Here is a 20,666-nt window from a genome sequence, read left to right as displayed (position 1 = left end):
AAGACTACATGGTTACCTAGTACTTAAGCAATCTTCAAAGACAAACTGAAGCCGGGTGCTGGTGGTGCACATCTTTAATCCCAGCAGTTGGGAGGCAGAGGCTGGCGGATCTCTGTGAGTTCGAGGCCAGCCTGGGCTACAGAGTTCCAGGAAAGGCTCCAAAGCTACACAGAGAAACCCTGTCTCGAAAAATAAAACAAACAAACAAACAAAAAAACCCCAACCCACAGACTGAAGACACAGAGCTTGTCATTCTCCCTGCCCCTCCGTGATTCCTCAGTCTTCCTACCGAGCTGTGGGCAGTTTCCCAGGGGCCTGTGAAGAGTAACAGTGGATGAAGGGCTTTGCACAAGTGTGCATGTCCCTTGGACAGTTAGTTACATAACCTTCAAATCTCACACCCTGAATTATGTTCAATCTTTTTGTTGTTGTTGTTTATTTTTGAGACAGTCTTTCCATATGTAACCCTGGCTGGCCTGGCACTCACAGTGATCCCCTTGCCTCTGCCTCCTAAGTGCTGGGATTAAACCTGTGTCACCATATTCACCTAATGGTCCTTTTAATGATAATCTACGAGCAATCAAAATGGTATATTAAATCACTCAGATACTTAAAGGTGTGACCATCCTTTAAGAAGCCCACAGTGGGCCTAAGAGATGGCTCACAAGAGTACCTGCAGCTTCTGCAGGGGACCCTGGTTCGGTTCCCAGCACCCATGCAGTGCTTACAATTGCCTGCAACACCCTCTTCTAGACTCCTCCAGCACCACCAGCCACACACACGGTGCACAGATGTACATGCAGACAAAACACATAAAACAAAAACAAAAACAAATCTGAGAGAGAGAGAGAGAGAGAGAGAGAGAGAGAGAGAGAGAGAGAGAGAGAGAGAGGCCCACCCCACACTCCCAGGTGTGCTTTACTCTTTTTTTTTTTTTTTTTTTTTTTTTGGTTTTTCGAGACAGGGTTTCTCTGTGTAGCTTTGCACCTTTCCTGGAACTCACTTGGTAGCCCAGGCTGGCCTTGAACTCACAGAGATCCGCCTGGCTCTGCCTCCCGAGTGCTGGGATTAAAGGCGTGCGCCACCACCGCCCGGCTGCCTTACTCTTTTTTAAGCACCTGCTTTACCGGTTCTGCAACCAAAGTGGGCGGCGTGGAGGTCCTGGTGGCTGGTGTCAGTTCTGAGCTGTCTCTTGCTGTGCCACAGCTGGTGGGACATGTCTGGCTACCACAGGGGCGAGTCGTCCACAGCATTCTGAGGAGCCCTGTAGTTGCCATGGTGACATAAAGACCACAGGGGCCAGCAGGAGCAAATGTAAGAATGGAGGTGGATATAAGCCACAAATACCAACAAGTCTCCAAATTCCCCTCTGTTGTTGGAAATGCCAGTCACCAACACCAGCTCTGGTTTACCTTTTCTGGCTTACTTTTAAAAAAAAGCGTACGCAGTTGTTTTGTGTACGCATATACACACCTGTGCAATGGCACACACATAGAGAGAGGTCAGAGGACAACTTGCATGGAACTGGTTCTCCTTCTACCATGTGGATTCCGGGGATTGAACTCAGGTCACGAGACTCAGAGCCACCTGACTACTTGACAAGGCTTCTCAGACTTCCTGATTTATTTCTCCAGTGCTGGGCCCTGACTCGGGGGCCCTGTGTATGCTGAGCAAATGTTCTGCTGCTGCGGCCCATTTCACAAACATCTCAGCCTACTGAGAGGCACGTGACCCCCCATTTCTCATCTGCTCCAGAATGGTGCTGCTGTGGCTGCCATCCATGCAGGGTTTTAAGTGACAAGATCTCCAGGACTTGCTGCATGCGCTGGGAGACCCTCCCCGCCACCCAACACACACACACCAGTTAACAGCTGTTAACAGAGGTTTGCTTCTCAGAGATTTATGCAACCCCGCTCCATGAAGTCAGGAACCCAGGAGGCTTCTATTGTGCTCCAGTACCACATTAGTCTGTATTCTGACCTGAACTCATTTCTATGTGGGTTTTGAACATCAGGAATGGGATAGTGGGCGGCATGCCCTTTCCTTTAAGGCCCCAATCCTAGTCATTTATTTAGAATTCGATTTCATGGCCACATTTAGTCCTAAATAGGGTGGAGAAAGATTTTTATTTTATCCATAGTTTATTCTGTGCTCCAGATACCCGCTGAAAAATTCACAAACAAGGACAAAGAATGCATATCAGGCCCGTGCCATGATATGCATTCAACTTATAACATACTCCAGAAGAGAAAGGGAAAAAAAAACCAAGCAAAAACCTATGTGGAAAACACTGTCGTATGGCAATATTGCCCCCATTTGTGATAAAAAAAACAAAACAAACAAAAAAACAAAAACAAACAACGGATTGTGTAGCCTGCAGCTGGAGTGGGTAAAATTCCAATCTAAGAACTCACTGCAGACTGGATCTTAGGACTAAAGGAGGGGCTTCCCATAGAGTTGGGATGGTGTTTACCCTTCAGGGGTCTGACAGAATGTAAGGAGACAAGAATCTGAGATTTTGAAAGGATATCTTCCAGAGCTGACTCCAAGCAAAGGGTCTCAGGGATACCCACAAGAAAGGGGAACATTTTTGCGGGAGTTTTATCTGTGCATTGTATTTAGCCATGTGTGGTAATTATGCACCTGCAATTCCAAGCTTGGGGTCAGCCTCACTTAATATCGAGACCATGTACTTAGTATTTAAGCAAAGAGCCTGGGCCCCATCCTCAACATCAAAATTTAAAAACAAAACAACAAACCCCAGCAAACCACTGGTAAACTGGTTCCTTCCCAATTACAGTCATAAACATCCCCAATGGTCAGGCCAGACGGGAGACGGGTCTCCTTGTGCTCACTGGCCTCCAGCTCTTGCTCCAGCCTGTCCCAGCCTCCAGCAGGTACCACTCTCTAGGAGAGCCACAGCTGGCCAGGACCAGACAGGGCCACTCTGTGTGGCAGTCCTAAGTCAGAGGACATTGGGAAACTTGTTTCCAGGGGTTCATTCTCTTTTCCCTTCTTTTCATGAAAGGGGCTTTTGGTTTGCTCAGCCTTTGTCTGGGGAGTTCAGCTAATAAAGGGGCCATTTTACTGCAATGAATTACTGACGAAAGCAGGCCGGGATCAGCAGGAGGGCGGCCCTCTGGCTTTTCTTCAGCAAGGTAAATGGAAACCAGGGCTGGGCGCTGGAGTCAAGGGCACTTTGGAGTTCGCTGTCGTCAGCAACTTGAAGGGTCTGGTTATTGGTTAATGTGGAAACCAGGGGAGCTGGTTACAGACAGCACCAAAGAGACTTACAATAGAAAGCCTCCCTTCATACATGAAAAGCATGAACACATGAGGGCCTGCTGGCTACGAGTCTGAAACAGTGAAATCTTTCTACCTATTAAATTACGCAATCTCTGTTACTAAAAATGGGGCCTCTGTAATGAGTTTAAGCTCACCTTCCTGAGCTGAGAGAGCTGTGCCTGGGTCAAGCCAACCAAATGTCGGGGGCAGTCACAAGAAAATCACGTTCTCTAAGGCTTTGTAGGCTCCGCTTCAACATGGAATACTTAAACATACTTTAGGGGCTGGAAGGGTGGGTAGAGTCCTCACCTAACATGCACAAAGTCTGGGTTCATCCCAGCACCGAGTGTACAGGGTGTGCTAGTGTACATGTGTAGTCCCAGCACTTAGGAGGAGACAGGAGGTTTCCAAGTTCAAGGTCATTCTTGGCTACAGTGAGATAGAAGGCAGCTCCAGCCAAGCCGACCTTGTCAGTGGCTGAGGGCAGAGCTCCATGGCGGACTGCTTACCGAGAATGCACAGGCTCTGGGTTCTATTCCTGGATGGGAGGGAGAGCTCAAGGGACTTTGGAGAAAGACAAAATACTCTTAAGCCAAACATGTCTGACTTGCTTTCCCTATGTCTCATGTGCATGACATGAACAGATCTGTGAGGACTCACAGGTTCACACTGCACGCAGGCCCACGGGTTCCTCATGTTTTACTGAGGCTCCACAGCCCAGTGCAGTTAAAGTCTTTAGATGAATCAGCGTTTTGTAGCTAGCCTCTTTCAGAATGCTGCTGTATGCAAACAGTGGCATGGAATGTGGCATTTAAACCAATTGGCCGTGAACTCTTGAGCATTCAAGGGCATTATTAAGGGCTGATAAAGTTAGAAACTGGGTAAGAGAAAAGGCACTCTCTCGATACTGTTTGAGGGCATCTAATGCCCGTCAGTTCCAAGTGACTAGGCAGCAAGTGCCTGTGGGCAGAGAGGCCAGTGCCCAGCTCCAGGCGTAGTGCTGAATACAGTCTATAGACCGGCTCTCCACTGAAAAGCAGGTGAGCCATGGCATCCTGCCCCTCCTACCGTTTTCCATCAGCATGGAGAGCTGGGCAGACCGCTCAGTCATTAAAGTGCTTGCGATGTAGCCATGAGGCCCACAGTCCAGATCCACACACCCACAGAGCTGAGCATGGTGGCACGCATGCACTTGTAATTCCGGCACTGGGGGGTGGGCAGTGACAAGGGAATCCCTGGGGTTTACTAGCCAACTAGCCGAGCCTAATGCATGAGTTACAACAGGTTCAGCACGAGGCCATGTCTCAAAAACTACTAAGCCTAGTCAGCTGCTTCATCCAGTGGAGGCACTTGCCATGTGGACCTGGTGGCCTGAGTTCTATCCTGAGACTCCACATAAAAATGGAAGGAAGAACAGAGTCCATAAAGTTGGGTCTCTGACCTCCATGTGCATGCTGTGACGGACATGTAGCCCAGCTCCCGCCATGCACACATACACAGTAAAAAACAACTTAAAAAAAATGATTAAGGAGGACACTCCATGCCAACATGTGGCCTACACACATACACCAAAAAATGTAGCATGAATGTATCCTTCATTGTGATTAATGTTTTTAATACTTAAAAGCAAAATAAAACAGGGTCTCACCATGTAGCTGGACATGGCCTGGAACTTGGTATATTGACCTCACAGATGTCCACCAGCCTCTGCCGCCCAGGTACTGGGATTAAAGACATGCATGGTCACGTCTGGCTATAGTAGATAGATGTAATGTTTATAACAGAGTGACTTAAAAGTGGCCAGTGAGATGGCTCAGGAGTTAACAATGCCTGCGTGCATGAGTGCTAAGAAGCTCAATCTCCAAAACTCAGAGTCGGAGGAAGCTCCCACTACTTCCTTACATTCACCACTCTAAGTGTGAACTCACACACATCGTGATAAAAATATCATTAGAAAAAAAGAGACAAGTTTTCTAGTTTGTGAAGGAAATATCCTAAGGCCCGCCTTGCTGATCTCACCATTAGGATTATGTGGCATCCTTTTCGAAATACCAAACCAATGAAAACAATACAAGGAATGCTCCACCAGTTTCAGACGCTTACTAAGCTGGAGAACAGCTGCAGGAGGGGATGCTGGGCAGTGAGTACACACTTTCCAGAAGGTCTTCTTTAGCAAATTCACTGTCCTCTAGCGTTGTTCCTTCACAGAGGCCTTGTGCATCCTCCAGAGAGCAGCTGCAGTCCAGCATTAGCACTGTCTGCACGTTCCCATTTCCTCCTACCTGGCTCCGGGGAAGCAGGGCCCATGTTCTCCTGTCTCAGCTAAGCACAAGCAGGCACAGCAACGCCAGTAAACAGTGAGAGAACTGGAAGACAAATGGTTTGTACCACTGTCCTGTCTGATTTCCAAGCTTGGGCATTCATAAGATCCGTACCTCAAGTCTTTATGAAGAGAATGAACAGCCAGGGTGCAGCCATTTCCTAACTCAGTGACAGCGGCGATTGTCTTTTCTATTGGGGCACTGTTTTTCGTAGTATTTCTTAGTTCTCCAATGTGCAGAGATTTACCCCTACCGGCCATACATAAGAACGCCAGAACGCCATTTTGTGGAGGAAAACGTCAGTGTGAGCCCTTCTTTCCCCAACTGTCAGAATCTTCCAAGTTACCGGAGACAGTCAGGGAGAAGCCCAGTCTCTGTGTTGAGAACCCAGCCTGACAGGAACGGACAGTGTGCCATGCAGTTCTCTTCTCTTGCCAAGTGTAGTGACCATATCTGTAATCCAGCACCATGGGGGCAGATGCAAGCCTGGAGGCAGGCCTAGGTTACCTAACCAGTTCCAGGTGAGCCAGGCTACAGAGAGTACTGGGAATGGAGTTCAGTGGACAGAGTGCTTACCTAGCACGCACAGAACCCTAGATTCAATCCTCAGTGCAGCATAAACTGGTGCACACTTGTATGCCAGCACTCAGGAGGTAGTTAAAGAGTTTGCGGCCAACCTGTGGTACCTGACACACTGTCTACAAGGAAGGAGAGAGACAGAATGGGAGAAAAAGACCCTGTCACGAAAGGAAGGAAAGAAGGAAGGAAGGGAGAAAGAGGAGGAAAAAAGGCCACCCTTGTAGGTCTGTGAACTGTCCAAGTAATATCTACTAGGAGAAGAGCCTGCCTCCCACAGGCTGATTCAGACATCCTGTAACCTACAGTAGACTCTCCACACTCTCCTGGACAACACCCTTCCTCCTCACAGACAAACGCAGGAAATACAGCTTGCCACTAAAATGCACTCGAAAGCCAGGCCCAGGCATCTTCCAGCTCAATGAATTGCAAGGCCTTTCTTTCACACACCATCTCCACCAGTCCCCCACCCCCACTGACATCACCCCGAAAAGATAGGTAACTAAATCTGTTTATATTCCAAAAGATATCAAAAGTTTGTGAATCACTACAACTTAGATAAACTTATTTTATTGTTATTAAATTTATTTTTAAAACACATTTTCTGTTTATTGGCAACCCTATCATATCGGCACAAAAGTGTACCATAAAATAACCCAAACTCCAGCCCATGGGCATAAAGTGACGACCAAAGGATGTATTATTTTATTTTTAGTATTTGTTCTTAAGAAACAATCAAAGAGCCTTGACACTCCACAGGCCATCAAGGCAGCAAGGTCTGGTGTGGGATTCTCAGAGGTACAGCATGACCAAATGCTCCAGGAAGCACTGGACGCACCTGCTTTAAATTAAAACAGTAAAGAGGTCAATATTTTAGCAAACCTAAATTTATGATTCTGGCCCCTTGTGTCTTCAGCGATCCAAGGTCAAGCAGTATTGCACCACTTAAGCAAAAGCAAATCACGACACCTCAAAAAAGGCAGTGTAGTAAGAAGAAAGTCAATTTAATCATTTACTTGAGCAAGCGATGTGTAAACATTCAGCCAGCAGCCGCATCCAACTTACAATTTAAAAAGAACTGAGATCAGTGATTATAATTTTTCCTTCCCTTTCCCCAGAAGAAGAAGAAAAATAAAATTTAAAAAAAAAAAAAGGAAAGAAAAGATTTGGAAATGACTGACTTAAAACACTACAGACAGTGAACATTCAGTTTCATCTGCTCTCAGCCTCTGTGCATCCCCGACGTGTTTTGCTTAAAGGGCGAATCTACTCCTAAAATGCATTATCTGGTGATAACTTGCGTGTGAGCATCGGCCATCCAGGAAGTTGTCCTTGTACGTGGGTGTGCCCGAGTTCGCTTAGTTTAAATCCCATTTGCGAAGGGGACATTGACGTCTTGATTCAGTGCCTCTCTGACTTCTAGTGGCAGCGTGTCAAACAGTTGGTCTTCCACCACAAGCCCGCTTTTCTTGAGCATGCGGCACTGGCCCAGCTGGGCTGGCAGGCGGTCTAGGCAGTTCCCCTTCAGCTCCAGCTGAGTGAGCTGGGAGAGCTGGCCGATTTTCTCGGGGAGGGAGGCGATACAGTTCTGCCCCAGGTTCAAAGTCCTCAACTTCACGCATTTAAACAGCTGTTTTGGCAGAACCTCCACTTTGTTCCCTGTGATGTACAAGTGCTGCAGGTTCTGGAGCAAACCTATCTCTATGGGGACCGTGGAAATGTTGTTATAGCTGACGTCTAGGCATCTGAGTTTCTGTAAACTAAACACTGCCACCGGTAAGGACTCGAGCTTGTTGTTGGAGAAATAGAGAGACTCTAAGTTCTTGACGTGGGTGATGGAGGGCGGGATGGTCACAATCTTATTGTGCCACAATTTCAAGCAAGTCAGTCGCTTCAAATGCTGGAAGCTGATGATCTCCTCGATTGTACGGATGTTGTTTGACTTTAAGTCCAGTTCCTGTAAGTTGGAGAGGCTGAAAATAGCATGTGGGATTCTCTCCAGCTCGCAGTTCTGCAGCTCCAGCTCGGCGACATTCATCATCTTCTTCAGGCTGTTCAGGACCAGGAGCTTGGTGCCGTCGTTGTGAATGACGAGCTTCGTGAGGTGCGGGGCCACATCCGTGATGTTCGAGGGAACTTTGGTCAGGTTGCTTTTCACGTGGAGGATCTTAAGGTGCCGTAGCTCCCGCAGGGATTCAAGTCCAATCATCTTATTGTTTTCTGAGTTCAAGTTGCCTATTAAATACAGCTCCCGGAGGTTTTTGAGCAAATACACCCAGGCGGGAATTTCAGCCACATCAGTGAACTTCACGTGAAGGCATCTCAAGTGATCTCGCAGGAAGCTAAAAGCAGTCTGTTCGACCTTGGCGGGGCAGTGGCAGAGGTGGAGCTCCTGAAGGTTAGTCATCTGAGAGATCTTGGCGGGAATTTTTGCTTCTGGAATCAGTTCGAGTTTTAGCACATCCAGGTCTGTGAGGTCAAAGACCGCATCGGGCACCCCCGACAGCATGAACAGGTGCAGTTCCTGCTTGTCCTGGGCGTTGCGAGACACATGCTGCCTGAGTTTCTCGAAAGTCCACTCGTGGTTCAAACTAATTTCCCTCAGTTTGTTTTCGCTGACCTCTGATAGGAACACACCAAAACGCTTGGAGTACAGCTGGTCGTACTGGTCGACCATGTGCAGAAGGAACGCAAAGTCGTTCTTGACGTCCGGGATGTCGCTGAAGCTGCTTTCTTCCCGGACTTTTTCAAAAGAGTATTCCTTCAGAGGGATCCTGAATAACCAGAAGAGGGTGTAGAGGCAGATGAAGCCGTAGACACAGATGATGGAGATATAGCTGATGAGAAGCTTCTTCAACATGTAGGCCATATTGTGTGTGCACTCGAACACCTCGTACCCCGTTAGGTGCTCGACTTTTGGCTTGCAGACATGCTCGAAGCTGATGGCGTTGACAAAGTTCGCAGTATAGCAAAGGATAAAAATGAACTTGGCAGTTTTGATAAGGGTTTGGACCACATAGAGCTTGTAGATCAAGTCACTGTCTTCTACATGGGCACGGAATTTCCTCACTTTCTCAAACAGGGCTTTGGCCTGCTCCCCGTCCTTCTTGTCCAGGATCGTCATGCTGGGAACTTCGATCACTGGTTTCTCCGCTGAGAACTTGAAGCCAGTTTTGTTGATCATGGGGGTGCTGGCGCTGGGGCTCCCCTCGTCACTGCTGGTGGACACGTGCTTTGGTAGGGTCTGGGCACCTGTTATCCTCTGTTTGTTCTCCTCAGAGTCTTCACAGGCCGTCTCAGACAATGCTTTAGTAGTCCAAGGAGACTCAAAACACTTCCCTAATATTGAAACAAAATGCTCAACCTTGGAGCACGTTTTAGGATATTTGAACCAAAAGTTGCTACTGACCATAAGGATGATGGTGTGTATAAGAGCAAGGTATGGAAAGTACTTGGAATACCAAGGAAGGGCCAGATGGTAACACATTTGATTGATAAATACATACTGCTGAAAATCCAAGTTGGTTTTTCGGCCCGTTGGGTCTCTCTTTTCCTTCTTTGCCTCCTGATTTGGAAAGGTGGACTCTGAGTGAGGATGGGTGGCTTGGAGAGGTATGTCAGGCGTCACAGCAGATGTGCTAAAGGAAATGTCATTTGTCGTCTGCCCGTTTTGGTCTTGACGCGTGGCTGTTTCCATCTTCGGGACTTCGGTGGTGACATCAGCATTTCCGGGTAGTGTGTGTGCCTTTGAATTTGCAGGTGATGGCAACACTGGCAAACAGACCACCTGATCTTTGGTAAGTTGCATGGTCCCCGCAAAGATGGCTACCATCAGCATAACAACCGCCAGGTAATCCATAAACACGTCCCACCATGGCTTCAGGATTCGGTAAGTTGGCTGAATGTCATTAAGTGAAGCAACTTCTGCAAGGGTAAACATTCCTGAAAAACACAAAGAGAACAGAAGGCATCATTACAGAGTGGCAAGTAACAGGAGGTAAGAGGGGGACGTCTTCTCACCCAGATTTTATGTTTGTATCCAAGACAGCTGTAGCAGAAAATCAACTAAAGGAAGGAAGGACTGGGTTCTGGGTAAGATGTAATGGAGGTCTACACAAAGCCTCTTGTTGGTCTAGGACCTGAGGAGAGGTGGTGGCATTTATATACTGGACTGACAAGATTAGGACTCAAGGATTAAGATGGGGATTGAGACCACATCTGTTTGCAGAAATCTAAAGTGCCGTGCTACCTTTCATCTCTACATAGCTGTGTATTCCGGATCGAGACCTGCCACTTCCCAAAGGGTGTGAGTCTCAAGACTGTGTTTATCATCTGTGTATACAGGGATGATAAGGGATGCAGTCCAAGGATGGCTACAAAGGTTAAATTGAATGAAAAGCTCTTAGTACAGCTTGGACCACAAGTTATTTGTTAGCGGTTTATGTTAGCGCGTACCGCCCTTGTAGACGGATTCCACTGACAGCTGAAATTAAGGGTCTAGAATTCGGGCAGAATTCAGGTGGAGATGCCGTTCACTTCATCGACTGCTTGCCTAGCGTGGCCTTGAACTCACGATCTTCCTGCCTCCAGCTCCTTTCTGCACCCTCCATGGCATGCATATGCTACCACATGTGGTTTATGCTGTTAGGGATTGAACCCAGGGCTTTGTGAATGTCAGGCAAGCACTACACCACAGGCCCTGTTCACTTCTCTCCCCAGGTGTGGGAATTATCAATGGTTCTAAGTGATACAGCTTTTACATAATTACGTCAACACAAACCAGAGAACGCAAAACATACAGACCACTGAGCTACACTTACGTTCTGTGAAAACATATACACCTAAACTTCAAGGATTGAGTCTGAAATGCATTCTAGTTCTCATCACACACACACACACACACACACACACACACACACACACACACACACACACACACACACGGGGGTGGGGGGGTGGTAACATGGGTGATGTCATGCCCATTTAGACCCTTTTTATTCTGAACTTCCTGTGAGTATCTTAAACCTTTCATGTCGGGCTCAGGAATCCAAGTAGGAAGAAGGGTTCCTGGAATTACAGTAAGCCAGAGTGAGAGGACACAACAGCTCATGCTTGGGTTTGAGGACTGAGTGAGGGATGAGTTCAAGTGGCCACTGTCCCAAGCGAGAGTACTGGTTGGTGGCTTGTCTTTTCCACCTCCATCGCTGCCTTGACACCCTCCAGTTTCACCCTCTACCCTGAGGCGGGTCCTTTAGTTAGACTTCTCTCCTACAGCTAGGTAATTTCCAGGGAGTTACTCCCCTCCCTCCAGTTTTCTCCTCCTGGAACTCTTCCTCCAGTCTGTTCAGCTGCTGGGTTTCTGTCTCCTTTCCCTCTCTTGTTCACACGGCGGATGTGCTCCCACAGGCCGCGGTACCTCTATCCAACAGACCCTCTCCACAGCTGGCTTGTCAGACTCCCCTCCACATTACCAATCCATTGAGGGCAGGGGCCGTGGCCATTTCCTTTCCTTGTTCTGGACGCAGCACATGACACAGCAGGTGCTCGGTCAATGAAATAACACATGAGGTTTTAACCATCGTCTTCAAAGGACGACGATTCTGAGAACATCTGCTACCCGCACCTATACAGTGTAGGGCGGGGGAATAGCTATTAAACTGAATCGCCCCTGCAAAGCAACTTGTGACTATGCAAGAATAAAAACTCCAGGGCACCTTAGCATGAAAGAAATAAACAGCCACACAAGGAAAACCGTGGGGGTTTGTGGCGCCGTTCCGCGGGCGTCCAACCTTCAGGTCTGTTTCAAGCGTCTCGTCCTAGGAACTGGACGATGCCAGGGGAGACAGAGCCTGGCCTTTTCTCAGTAGATGGAGAAAGCAGAAAGCCTGAAAGGCAGTAGCAGGGACTACGCCAAGTGCTCACCTCACACAGATTCCTACCTCTCCGGCAAGAGTGACAAAGCCAAATTAAGACCAGCATCAACCCCACGCTCAACATGACCTCCAGCAGTGTCTGCTCTGCCACCACCAAAAGGTCTGTGCCCGACATTTCCCCGTCCTCTTTCTGCTGAACTTACTCACTAGCTCCCAGCTGCAGCACAGCCCTGCCCTCCCTGATCCTAGCATGCTGACTAACAGTAACAGGCTTCTAATCAAGCTCCTTACTCACCCTGGTATCCACCATGGTCCACCCTGACCCCCGAAAGAACACAGGGGCACAGTCCACCCTGACCCTCGAAAGAACACAGGGGCACAGTCCACCCTGACCCCCGAAAGAACACAGGGGCACGGTCCACCCTGACCCCCGAAAGAACACAGGGGCACTTAGGAACAGTGACCATAGCCAGCCCTTGCCATCTTCCTTCTGCATACCAAGCACTGTCTTAGCAGAGTTACACAGGGTTTGGTCCCCACTTTCGTACAGAATTGGGGTTCGGAAAACAAACCTACTATGAGAAGTTTAGAGTTTTATGTTTTAGTTACTTTTCTATTGCTGTGACAAGAAACACCACAACCAAGGCAACTTATAATAGAAAGCATTTAATAGGGGGCTTGCTTACAGTTTCAGAGTGTCAGTCCATGACAGTCATGGCCAGGAGCACGGCAGTAGGCAGGCATGGTGCTGGAGCAGCAGCTGAGAGCTCACCTCTGATCCACAAGCATGAAGCAGAGGGATAGAGGGGTCTCACTGGGAATGGCATGGGGCTTTTGAAAACTCCAAGCCCACCCCCAGTGACACACCTCCTCCAACAAGGCCACACCTCCTAATCCTTCCCAAGCAGTCCGAGCACTCAAACACATGAGCCTATGGGAGTCATTCCCATTCAAACCACACAGGCTTCGACATCACCCTGGGCTGCTCAAGTGTTCGGCTTACTCTGCATAGAAGAAACAAGCTCACAGAGTATAAGTCATGGAAAGCTAAGGATTGATACTGGAGTCTAAGGCCAACGCAATGTTCTTTCTACCAGATGATATGGCTTCTCATGTGTGCAGTACTTTACAGTGTGCAAACGGCTTTTCCACACAAGCTCAGTCGTTCTCACAATAACCCATTGATTCAGGCATTATTACTGCCTAATACTACAGGAAAACACGAGGCACACAAAGCTTAAGCGACCTACCTCCCTGTGCTAATCAGACGAACCCAACAGAATCTTTCAACTCCAGATCTCCCTTTCTCTGCCAGTGTCAACCCTTGTTAGCAATGGTTGACTGCTGTAGGAGGGGACTTCTCACTGTTGCCCTTGGCTTTGGGGACAAAGAACACTGAAATGAGGTAATCACCATTGCCACTAGGGTAATCTTTTATGACCTTCACTCAGGATGCAAGGAACTCACACCGGCCAAGAGCCAGGTACCATGGGCCAGAGCAGGTAGAGAGGGATACAGAAGATGCAAGGCCATGGTCCTCTTGAGGAACCTCCAGCTTAATTGGGGTGGGGTGGGGGTGATAAGCAATAATAAGGGGAGAAATTGCTCTGAATGGATTAATACAAAGCACAAGAGAGGCCCAGGACAAGGCAGGTTCAAGTATATGTGCAGGACTTAGGAGCACTCCCCAGGGGGTGGCTTTTAAGGTAACAAAGAAAGGAGGGGAAGACATGGGGTATGGGGTGATGGGCTGCAGTAGAAGACACAGTTTTGGGCACAGAAACAATACAAAGGCCCAGAAGTCTCTCCACAGATGATCACTGGGTCCTGTTTATCATGCAGGACAGTGGATTTACAAATGCTTTGGTCCTCGTGGGCCCCACACAAGGTAACACTCTACCGGAAACCTCATTCACCATGTGCTGATCATTTACCATGTGCCAGATACAGGTTTGGGTGGATTAAACTGGGCAACCACGTTAAATTAACTTACACTTAAGCTATATGTAGTGATATATGCCTTAACCCAAACACTCTGGAGGCTGAGGCAGGAGGATAGCAACTCTGAGCTAAGGTGGGTTATGTATTAGTGAGACTTTGTCTCCCATATGCACACACAAAGGCAGAAAAAAAAAAAGTTGTCTGGAGAGATGGATCTAGGGTTAAGAGCACTGGCTGTTCTTCCAGAAGACACACTGTCATCTGTAACTCCAGTTCCAGGGAATCTAATGCTCACTTTTGACCTGAGGGTACCAGACACAAATATGGTACAGCGCACACACACACACACACACACACACACACACACACACACACACTAAACATTCGTACACATTAAAAAAAAAAAGGAGGTCATCATACTGAGAAAAATCCTAGTGGAAATGTAAAGATCAGGGATCTTACCTCAACAAAGGTTCCACAGAAGGATGTCACTAACTAAAGCTAAGAGGTTGGTCAAGCTTTATAACTTTAACTTTATCCAGTTCACAGTGAAAGCCTTCCTTCCTTCCTTCCTTCCTTCCTTCCTTCCTTCCTTCCTTCCTTCCTTCTTTCCTTCCTTCCCTCCCTCCCTCCCTCCCTTCCTCCCTCCCTCCCTCCCTCCCTTCCTTTCAGCAAGGGTTGTTAGACCAGTTCTCATACAGTCCAGAAGGCCTTAAGCTCCTTACCCTCCTGCTCCCCCCTCCCCCCATAAACGCTGGGATGACAGATGTGCACCACCACACCCAACAAGCATTTCTAAGGGGCTTTCTTAGGAGAGCTTGGCTTACACTTCTCATCCCGTCCATCCATCTGTAAACCAGACGCCTCAGACCCCATCTTCTGTTTCCTCTTACGTTCCTCACTTTTGAGTGTGCTCCTAGGGTAAACATGGTTTCCTGAAGCTGGACTAGAAGAACTGGACAACACAACGCCCTGCAGTTTTCCACAGTCCCAGAAATTCACAACGTTCCCTTCCAGGCATCTTTGAGACAGGAAGCCACTCTGTTCACACATCCAAGGATATCTGCTTGGATACTGACCCTTGGACCTGCCGATCCTTATCCCTAGGTGTGGGAGACTGCTAGAAAGCAATGCTTGGGTATTTCAACCAGATGCTTGTCCTGCTGGCCCTTAAAAACTTAACAGGCAGGCTAGAGAAAGGCAGGTGGGGATACAAATTTTACTCCATTGATAGGGAATTTAAGTTAAAAAGGCTCCTGGGTGGTGTGTTAGGAAACCTTAGACCCTGGGACTGAGTTGAACGCAGACCGCACACTGGCTGCTGTGACATCTGCACAGCCCTCAGTAGTGTCCTGCGGTCTCCCTCCAGTTCCTCTCCTAGCAGGTATTTCTTACATCTGCACGTCCCCAGGGCACAGCCCAGGCTGGTGGCAATAATGAACCACAGACATCCAACCGTAAGCCAGGAGCAGGCTCATTAGATACTGAATGTAAGCCCAACGCTGCCAGCAAGAAAAGGTCACCAGTAATTACACCGAGATGAAACCGATCGGCGCTGACAGGCATTTTTCAGCGCCCACATGGACAACACATTATAGATCTCCGTAACAGGCTGTTCTGAAGTTAACTCACTGTAGCCAGCCACCTGCAGGCAGCTGGAGAGACAATGACAGAAGGCAGGCATGGCCTCAACGGGAGGAAAGACCGGGTCCTGACTGCTAATAGAGTGATAAGCCCATGATCTCTGGGACCGAAGCCAACAGACTTAGCACATCAGAGGTGACACCACCTCAAAGGCCAGAGAGACACACTGCAGAAGGCAGCCTCCTGGAACTATGAATGAGGGGAGCCCCTGGGATAGTAGTACATGCCTCTCACTGTGTACGTATTTTACTCCAGTCAATAAAGCAGAACATTGTGTCAAAGTACTGTACACATGCCTGGTACATCTTAAGCACTCAACAAAACTAACGCAGATGCTGTGTTAGTTCTGCCACGCTGAAGAACACGTGTTATTTGAAGAATCCTATAAAACTTGGTACTGAGTTTGTTTTTCACAATGAATTGATATAAAGAGCCAGAGAACCCGGATGTTCTCCACTAGGCTTTGGCATCTCTCTACCAAGTTTATTTAAATGTCGTGTAGGCAACATCAGCAGCGAGAATCCATCCAATTATCCATTTACTCATTTCCCTGTCCCATCCAAGAAACATATACTGTGCATTTAAGTGTAAATACATGGAAATTCCTGGGGAAAACTCGGGGGGCAAATTCAGACCTCTCTCCCCTTTCACAGTGTACAGAGCAGGGGAAGAAAACACACATCTGGTTGGATATAGACACCCGTCGCCATTTACAAAGAGCCACCAAGAGGAATGGCAGCGGCCGATGACCCGGACAGTGGCGCAGGCTTTTCTGTCCGCTCTGCTGCCTCTGCACAGGCCCCACGCCACTTTTGTAGCTACTTGTGTTGTTCTTTTCCTTAAAGAGAGCTCCCACGTCACAGAAATTCCAATCCTAGGAAACTCTGGCCTCTTCCCTGGCTGCAAGGCAGTATGAAGGGATAATGTGGAGTTTCTTATTGTTGAGATCAGGGAGGAAGTTAAGAGTAGAGTGAGATGTGAAGAATGTAGAGCAGGCTGGCCCTGAGCATGGGAAAGCCTATAGAAAGAGGGGGTGTAGGACACCCAAGGAGCTGAAAGGTTTGGCTTGGTCTTTGAGAGTGAGCACACGGTGAGACATGCTGGGATGGGGGGGGGGGCTCTAAGACTTCATTTGATGTCATCAAACTAAGGACAGGGGAAACCACTGAAGCCTGGATTGAGGTGGAGGTGGTCCTACCTGTGTCTGTGAGATTGTTTTGGGCCTAGCGGACAGTAAGGGGAGGCGACTACTGCATTACTTCGGGTGAAAGAGACAAGTGGTACTTTAGATGAGCAGCAGGACGCGGATGAGTCGAGTGGACGGCTTCTGAGAGGAAAGGACCGAGGAGAGCAGAAGGGACTATACGGGGCAGCAAGGGAGGAAGAGGAGCGGAGCTCACTCAGATCTCTTCATTTACTGTTCCACCCCTTGCATATTTACTCTGACTCACATAGTTTCATAGTAACTGAATTATTTTCACGAGCCTTCAAATCTCCTCAGAAAGTGAGTAGGTTAAGTTCAAAGAAATGTATACCAAATGCTTAGTCACGAAATTTACCACCGCCACCCGGCTGTTTTATTTTTTTAAGTCAGTGCAAAAATGAATTTACATCAAGTAAACAGTCAACAGTGAAGAGGTGGTTGGAGGGGAGAAGAGAAGAGGGTGCGGGTATGAGAATGAAACCAAGCCCTTGAAGTCTGTGTCAGATCATAAAGAGATGGCGTGCCTGAGTCTAACTGCCCAGAGTCTGTAGTTGAGTGTGGTAGTTTGAATGTCATTGCCCCAGTGCTCATAGTGAGTGGCACTATTAGATGTGGCCTTGTTGAAGGAGGTGTGGCCTTGCTGGAGGAAGTGTGTCACTGTGGGGGCGGGGTTTAAGCTCTCCTATGCTCAAACTATGCCTAGGCTAGTTCATTTCCCGTTGCCTTCAGATCAAGAGGGAGAATTCTCAGTTCCTTCTTACCCACACACATACAAATAAATAGATGTAATTTTTAAAAAGAGGCGGGCAGTGAGGGTCATGAAAACTGAGAGGGAGGAAAATAAATCAACAAAGAAAAGAATAGAAAACAAATCAAGAAAACCAATAGACAAGGAGAAGATTTTAATAAAGATATAAAACAATCAAATAACGCAGCAATTATAAGTGGCAGACTCTTGAAAATCAATAATGACCTTGGATAAAATCATCTCCCTCATAATGGAACCCCTTCTGATAGCAGGAAACATCTCTGTGACAACTCACTATCCTTCCAATGGTTAGCCCTTTAACACCTTATTTTAGAAACAACGGTAAATTGGTAAATTTGGCTGAATGTTACTTTTGTCCTATTTCAAAGGGTTTTAACAAAACAAAGACGTGGGCGGTGGTGGCACATTCCTTTAATCCCAGCACTCGGGAGGCAGAGCCTGGTGGATCTCTGTGAGTTCGAGGCCAGCCTGGTCTAGAGAGCGAGATCCAGGACAGGCACCAAAACTACACAGAGAAACTCTGTCTCAAAAAATTAAAAAAAATAAATAAAATAAAACAAAGACGTTCCACTCTTTTTGCTTCTGAAGCATCTGTCTGCACAAGCAGCTCTCTTGAAATGACTCACCCTCTTCAAAAGTGAGTCTCGAGGGCATTTCACCTCAGTCCCTTCACAGAGTGGCCACCTCCCTGTCCCCACAGTACAGACGCTAGTAGACCAGTCTTAGAGAGGCACAGTTGAGTTAGAAAGAATAGTCCTCGGCCGGGCAGTGGTGGCGCACGTCTTTAATCCCAGCACTCGGGAGGCAGAGCCAGGTGGATCTCTGTGAGTTGGAGGCCAGCCTGGTCTCCAAAGTGAGTTCCAGGAAAGGCGCAAAGCTACACACAGAAACCCTGTCTCGAAAAAAACAAACAAACAAAAACAAAAAAAACAAGAATAGTCCTCAAGAACATGTTTTAAAGAACATTTTTGAATGATGATTTTACCACATTTTAATTTACTTTTGTGTATATGCAGTTTGTGGGGTGTGTGTGTGTGCCCACAAGTGCCACAGCTCAGATGTGGAAGTCAGAGACAATTTGTGGGAGTCTATTCTCCCCTCCACCGTGCGGACCTGAAAGGCCCAACTCTGGTCTTCAGGCTCGGCAGCAGGCCCCTTTAGCCACTGAGCCTCTCACAGGCCCATGGTGACACTGTTTTAAAACTGTTTTACCTGTGCATGTCAATGGGGTCAATGTATTTGTCCAAGCATCAATTATTTTCATTGTAGAGATCATAACAAACTGTTCCCGCTCCTTTTAGAGGAAACTCCCACGGAGGAAAGAACAGTGTTATTTATATTCTGGGATAAACTGAGGGAGGCGTGCACAGTTAAGCTCCACGAGAGGGTTTGAGGCCAGCCAGGTGACTCCATCTCAAACCAGCAATAACAACGAAAGCGGCACAAGTTACTCCCTTGCATAACTTTATACACAACGTATTAGAATATGTGTTAATGTCCTACGTTACAACAGACCAATATTTGGGGTTGCCGATGCCAAGAACCACGCAAGGTTAGTTAAAGGGCCTCACTCTTTAGTCTCAAACATCACGTGCGGGGTCCAGGACCTGGAGTTGTTATTACTTCACAAAACCCTTTTGTCATTAAGCTATCAGCTCATAAACAGCCACATTTTCTCCCTCTCTCTCTCTCTCTCTCTCTCTCTCTCTCTCTCTCTCTCTCTCTCTCTCTCTCTGAGACAGGGTTGCTCTGTGTAACTCTAGCTGTCCTGGAACTCACTCTGTAGACCAGGTTGGATTCAAACTCAGACAGAGATCTGCCTGTTTCTACCTCTCAAGTGCTGGAATTAGCACATACCTGGCTAACATTCACATTTTCAGGAAATGTTTGTGTAGGACATGTGTTTGGCATTGGGCTTATATAGATATCAAGACAGACAGAATCTCTGCCCTCCTACAGCTTAAAGGTCTGCCCATGTTTACCTTATATATTCTGGACCACCACAGTCCAGTCCAGCACTAGTTAAATGCTCTGAACGTATTTTGGGAAGCAGAAAGTCATTCTGTTACAGCGTGACTGAGCACACACTGCTCGAGAGGTTAACTAAAATCACACAGCACACTGACATTCCCTTCTGAAAGGAGAGACATGTGGCAGTGAGGAATGAACACTAATTCTTAGACTTAACGGTGGAATGACTGGGAAGACACTTGATGTAGACCTCTTGCCCTACATGTACACATGCACAGACACACAAAGAGAATAGTAAATATTATCTTCTAGAAAATATTTTGATAAACACCAAACGTGGCCAGGTGATGGTGGTGCACATCTTTAATGCCAGCACTTGGGAGGCAGAGACAGGTGGATCTCAGTGAGTTTGGGATCAGCCTGGTCTACAGAGTGAGTTCCAGGATAGACAAGGCTACACAGAGAAACCCTGTTTTGAAAAACCAAACCAAACAAACAAAAGCAACAAACGTGACTGGGGATATAGCTCAGTGGTAGAGTAATCCCCCCATGAGTGTAAGGCCCTGAATTCAAAGCTCAGCGCACACACACACACACACACACACACACACACACACACACACACCACACAAAGTCGCACTGATGTAGAAATACGAAAACGTGAGTGGTGGGGCAGAAAACACCAAAAGAAATTCTACGCCTCATGCCTGTCCATCTGCTCCTCTCTGACACACCAATCTTCACCACAAACCCACGGGCTAGAAACAGGAGCTGAATTCTTGCTGAGGCTCTGGCTTATGACCTGTGTGCAGCAGCGGCTGAAACCTACTGGGCAGGCCTAGATGGGTGTGAAACAGAACACAAGGAGACCCTCATTTCCCCCCAGGTTTGACTCTTTAATCAACACAGTTCTTCCTTCTTGTGATAAAGACCAGAAAACTGGGCTAGGGGTTTAGCTCAGTGGCATAGCCTTTGCCCAGCATGCCCTAGGTCCTGGCTTTAATCCTTAGATTTACAAATAAAATAAAATACAGACCACCAAACTCCACTACAAAACCATTCACCTTCTCTACTATTCTGGT

At 47.5% G+C, this 20,666-nt stretch overlaps 1 protein-coding gene across 1 annotated transcript in view; it reads right to left on the bottom strand.

The window, feature by feature from the left end:
* Positions 1-6,807: 6,807 nt before the first annotated feature.
* Lrrc8d (leucine rich repeat containing 8 VRAC subunit D) overlaps positions 6,808-20,666 on the bottom strand; it is a 92,779-nt gene continuing 78,920 nt past the window's right edge. Inside the window, exon 2 of the mRNA XM_059275324.1 lies at positions 6,808-10,124. Coding sequence (XP_059131307.1) covers positions 7,546-10,122 — 2,577 coding nt within the window. The 5' untranslated portion in view covers positions 10,123-10,124 and the 3' untranslated portion in view covers positions 6,808-7,545. The remainder of the gene's footprint in view (positions 10,125-20,666) is intronic.

Source organism: Peromyscus eremicus, chromosome 10 (assembly GCF_949786415.1).
Source record: "Peromyscus eremicus chromosome 10, PerEre_H2_v1, whole genome shotgun sequence".
Lineage (NCBI taxonomy): Eukaryota > Metazoa > Chordata > Mammalia > Rodentia > Cricetidae > Peromyscus > Peromyscus eremicus.
The sequence above is the reverse complement of the archived record's forward strand: the minus strand, read 5'-3'. Positions and strand labels throughout refer to the sequence as shown.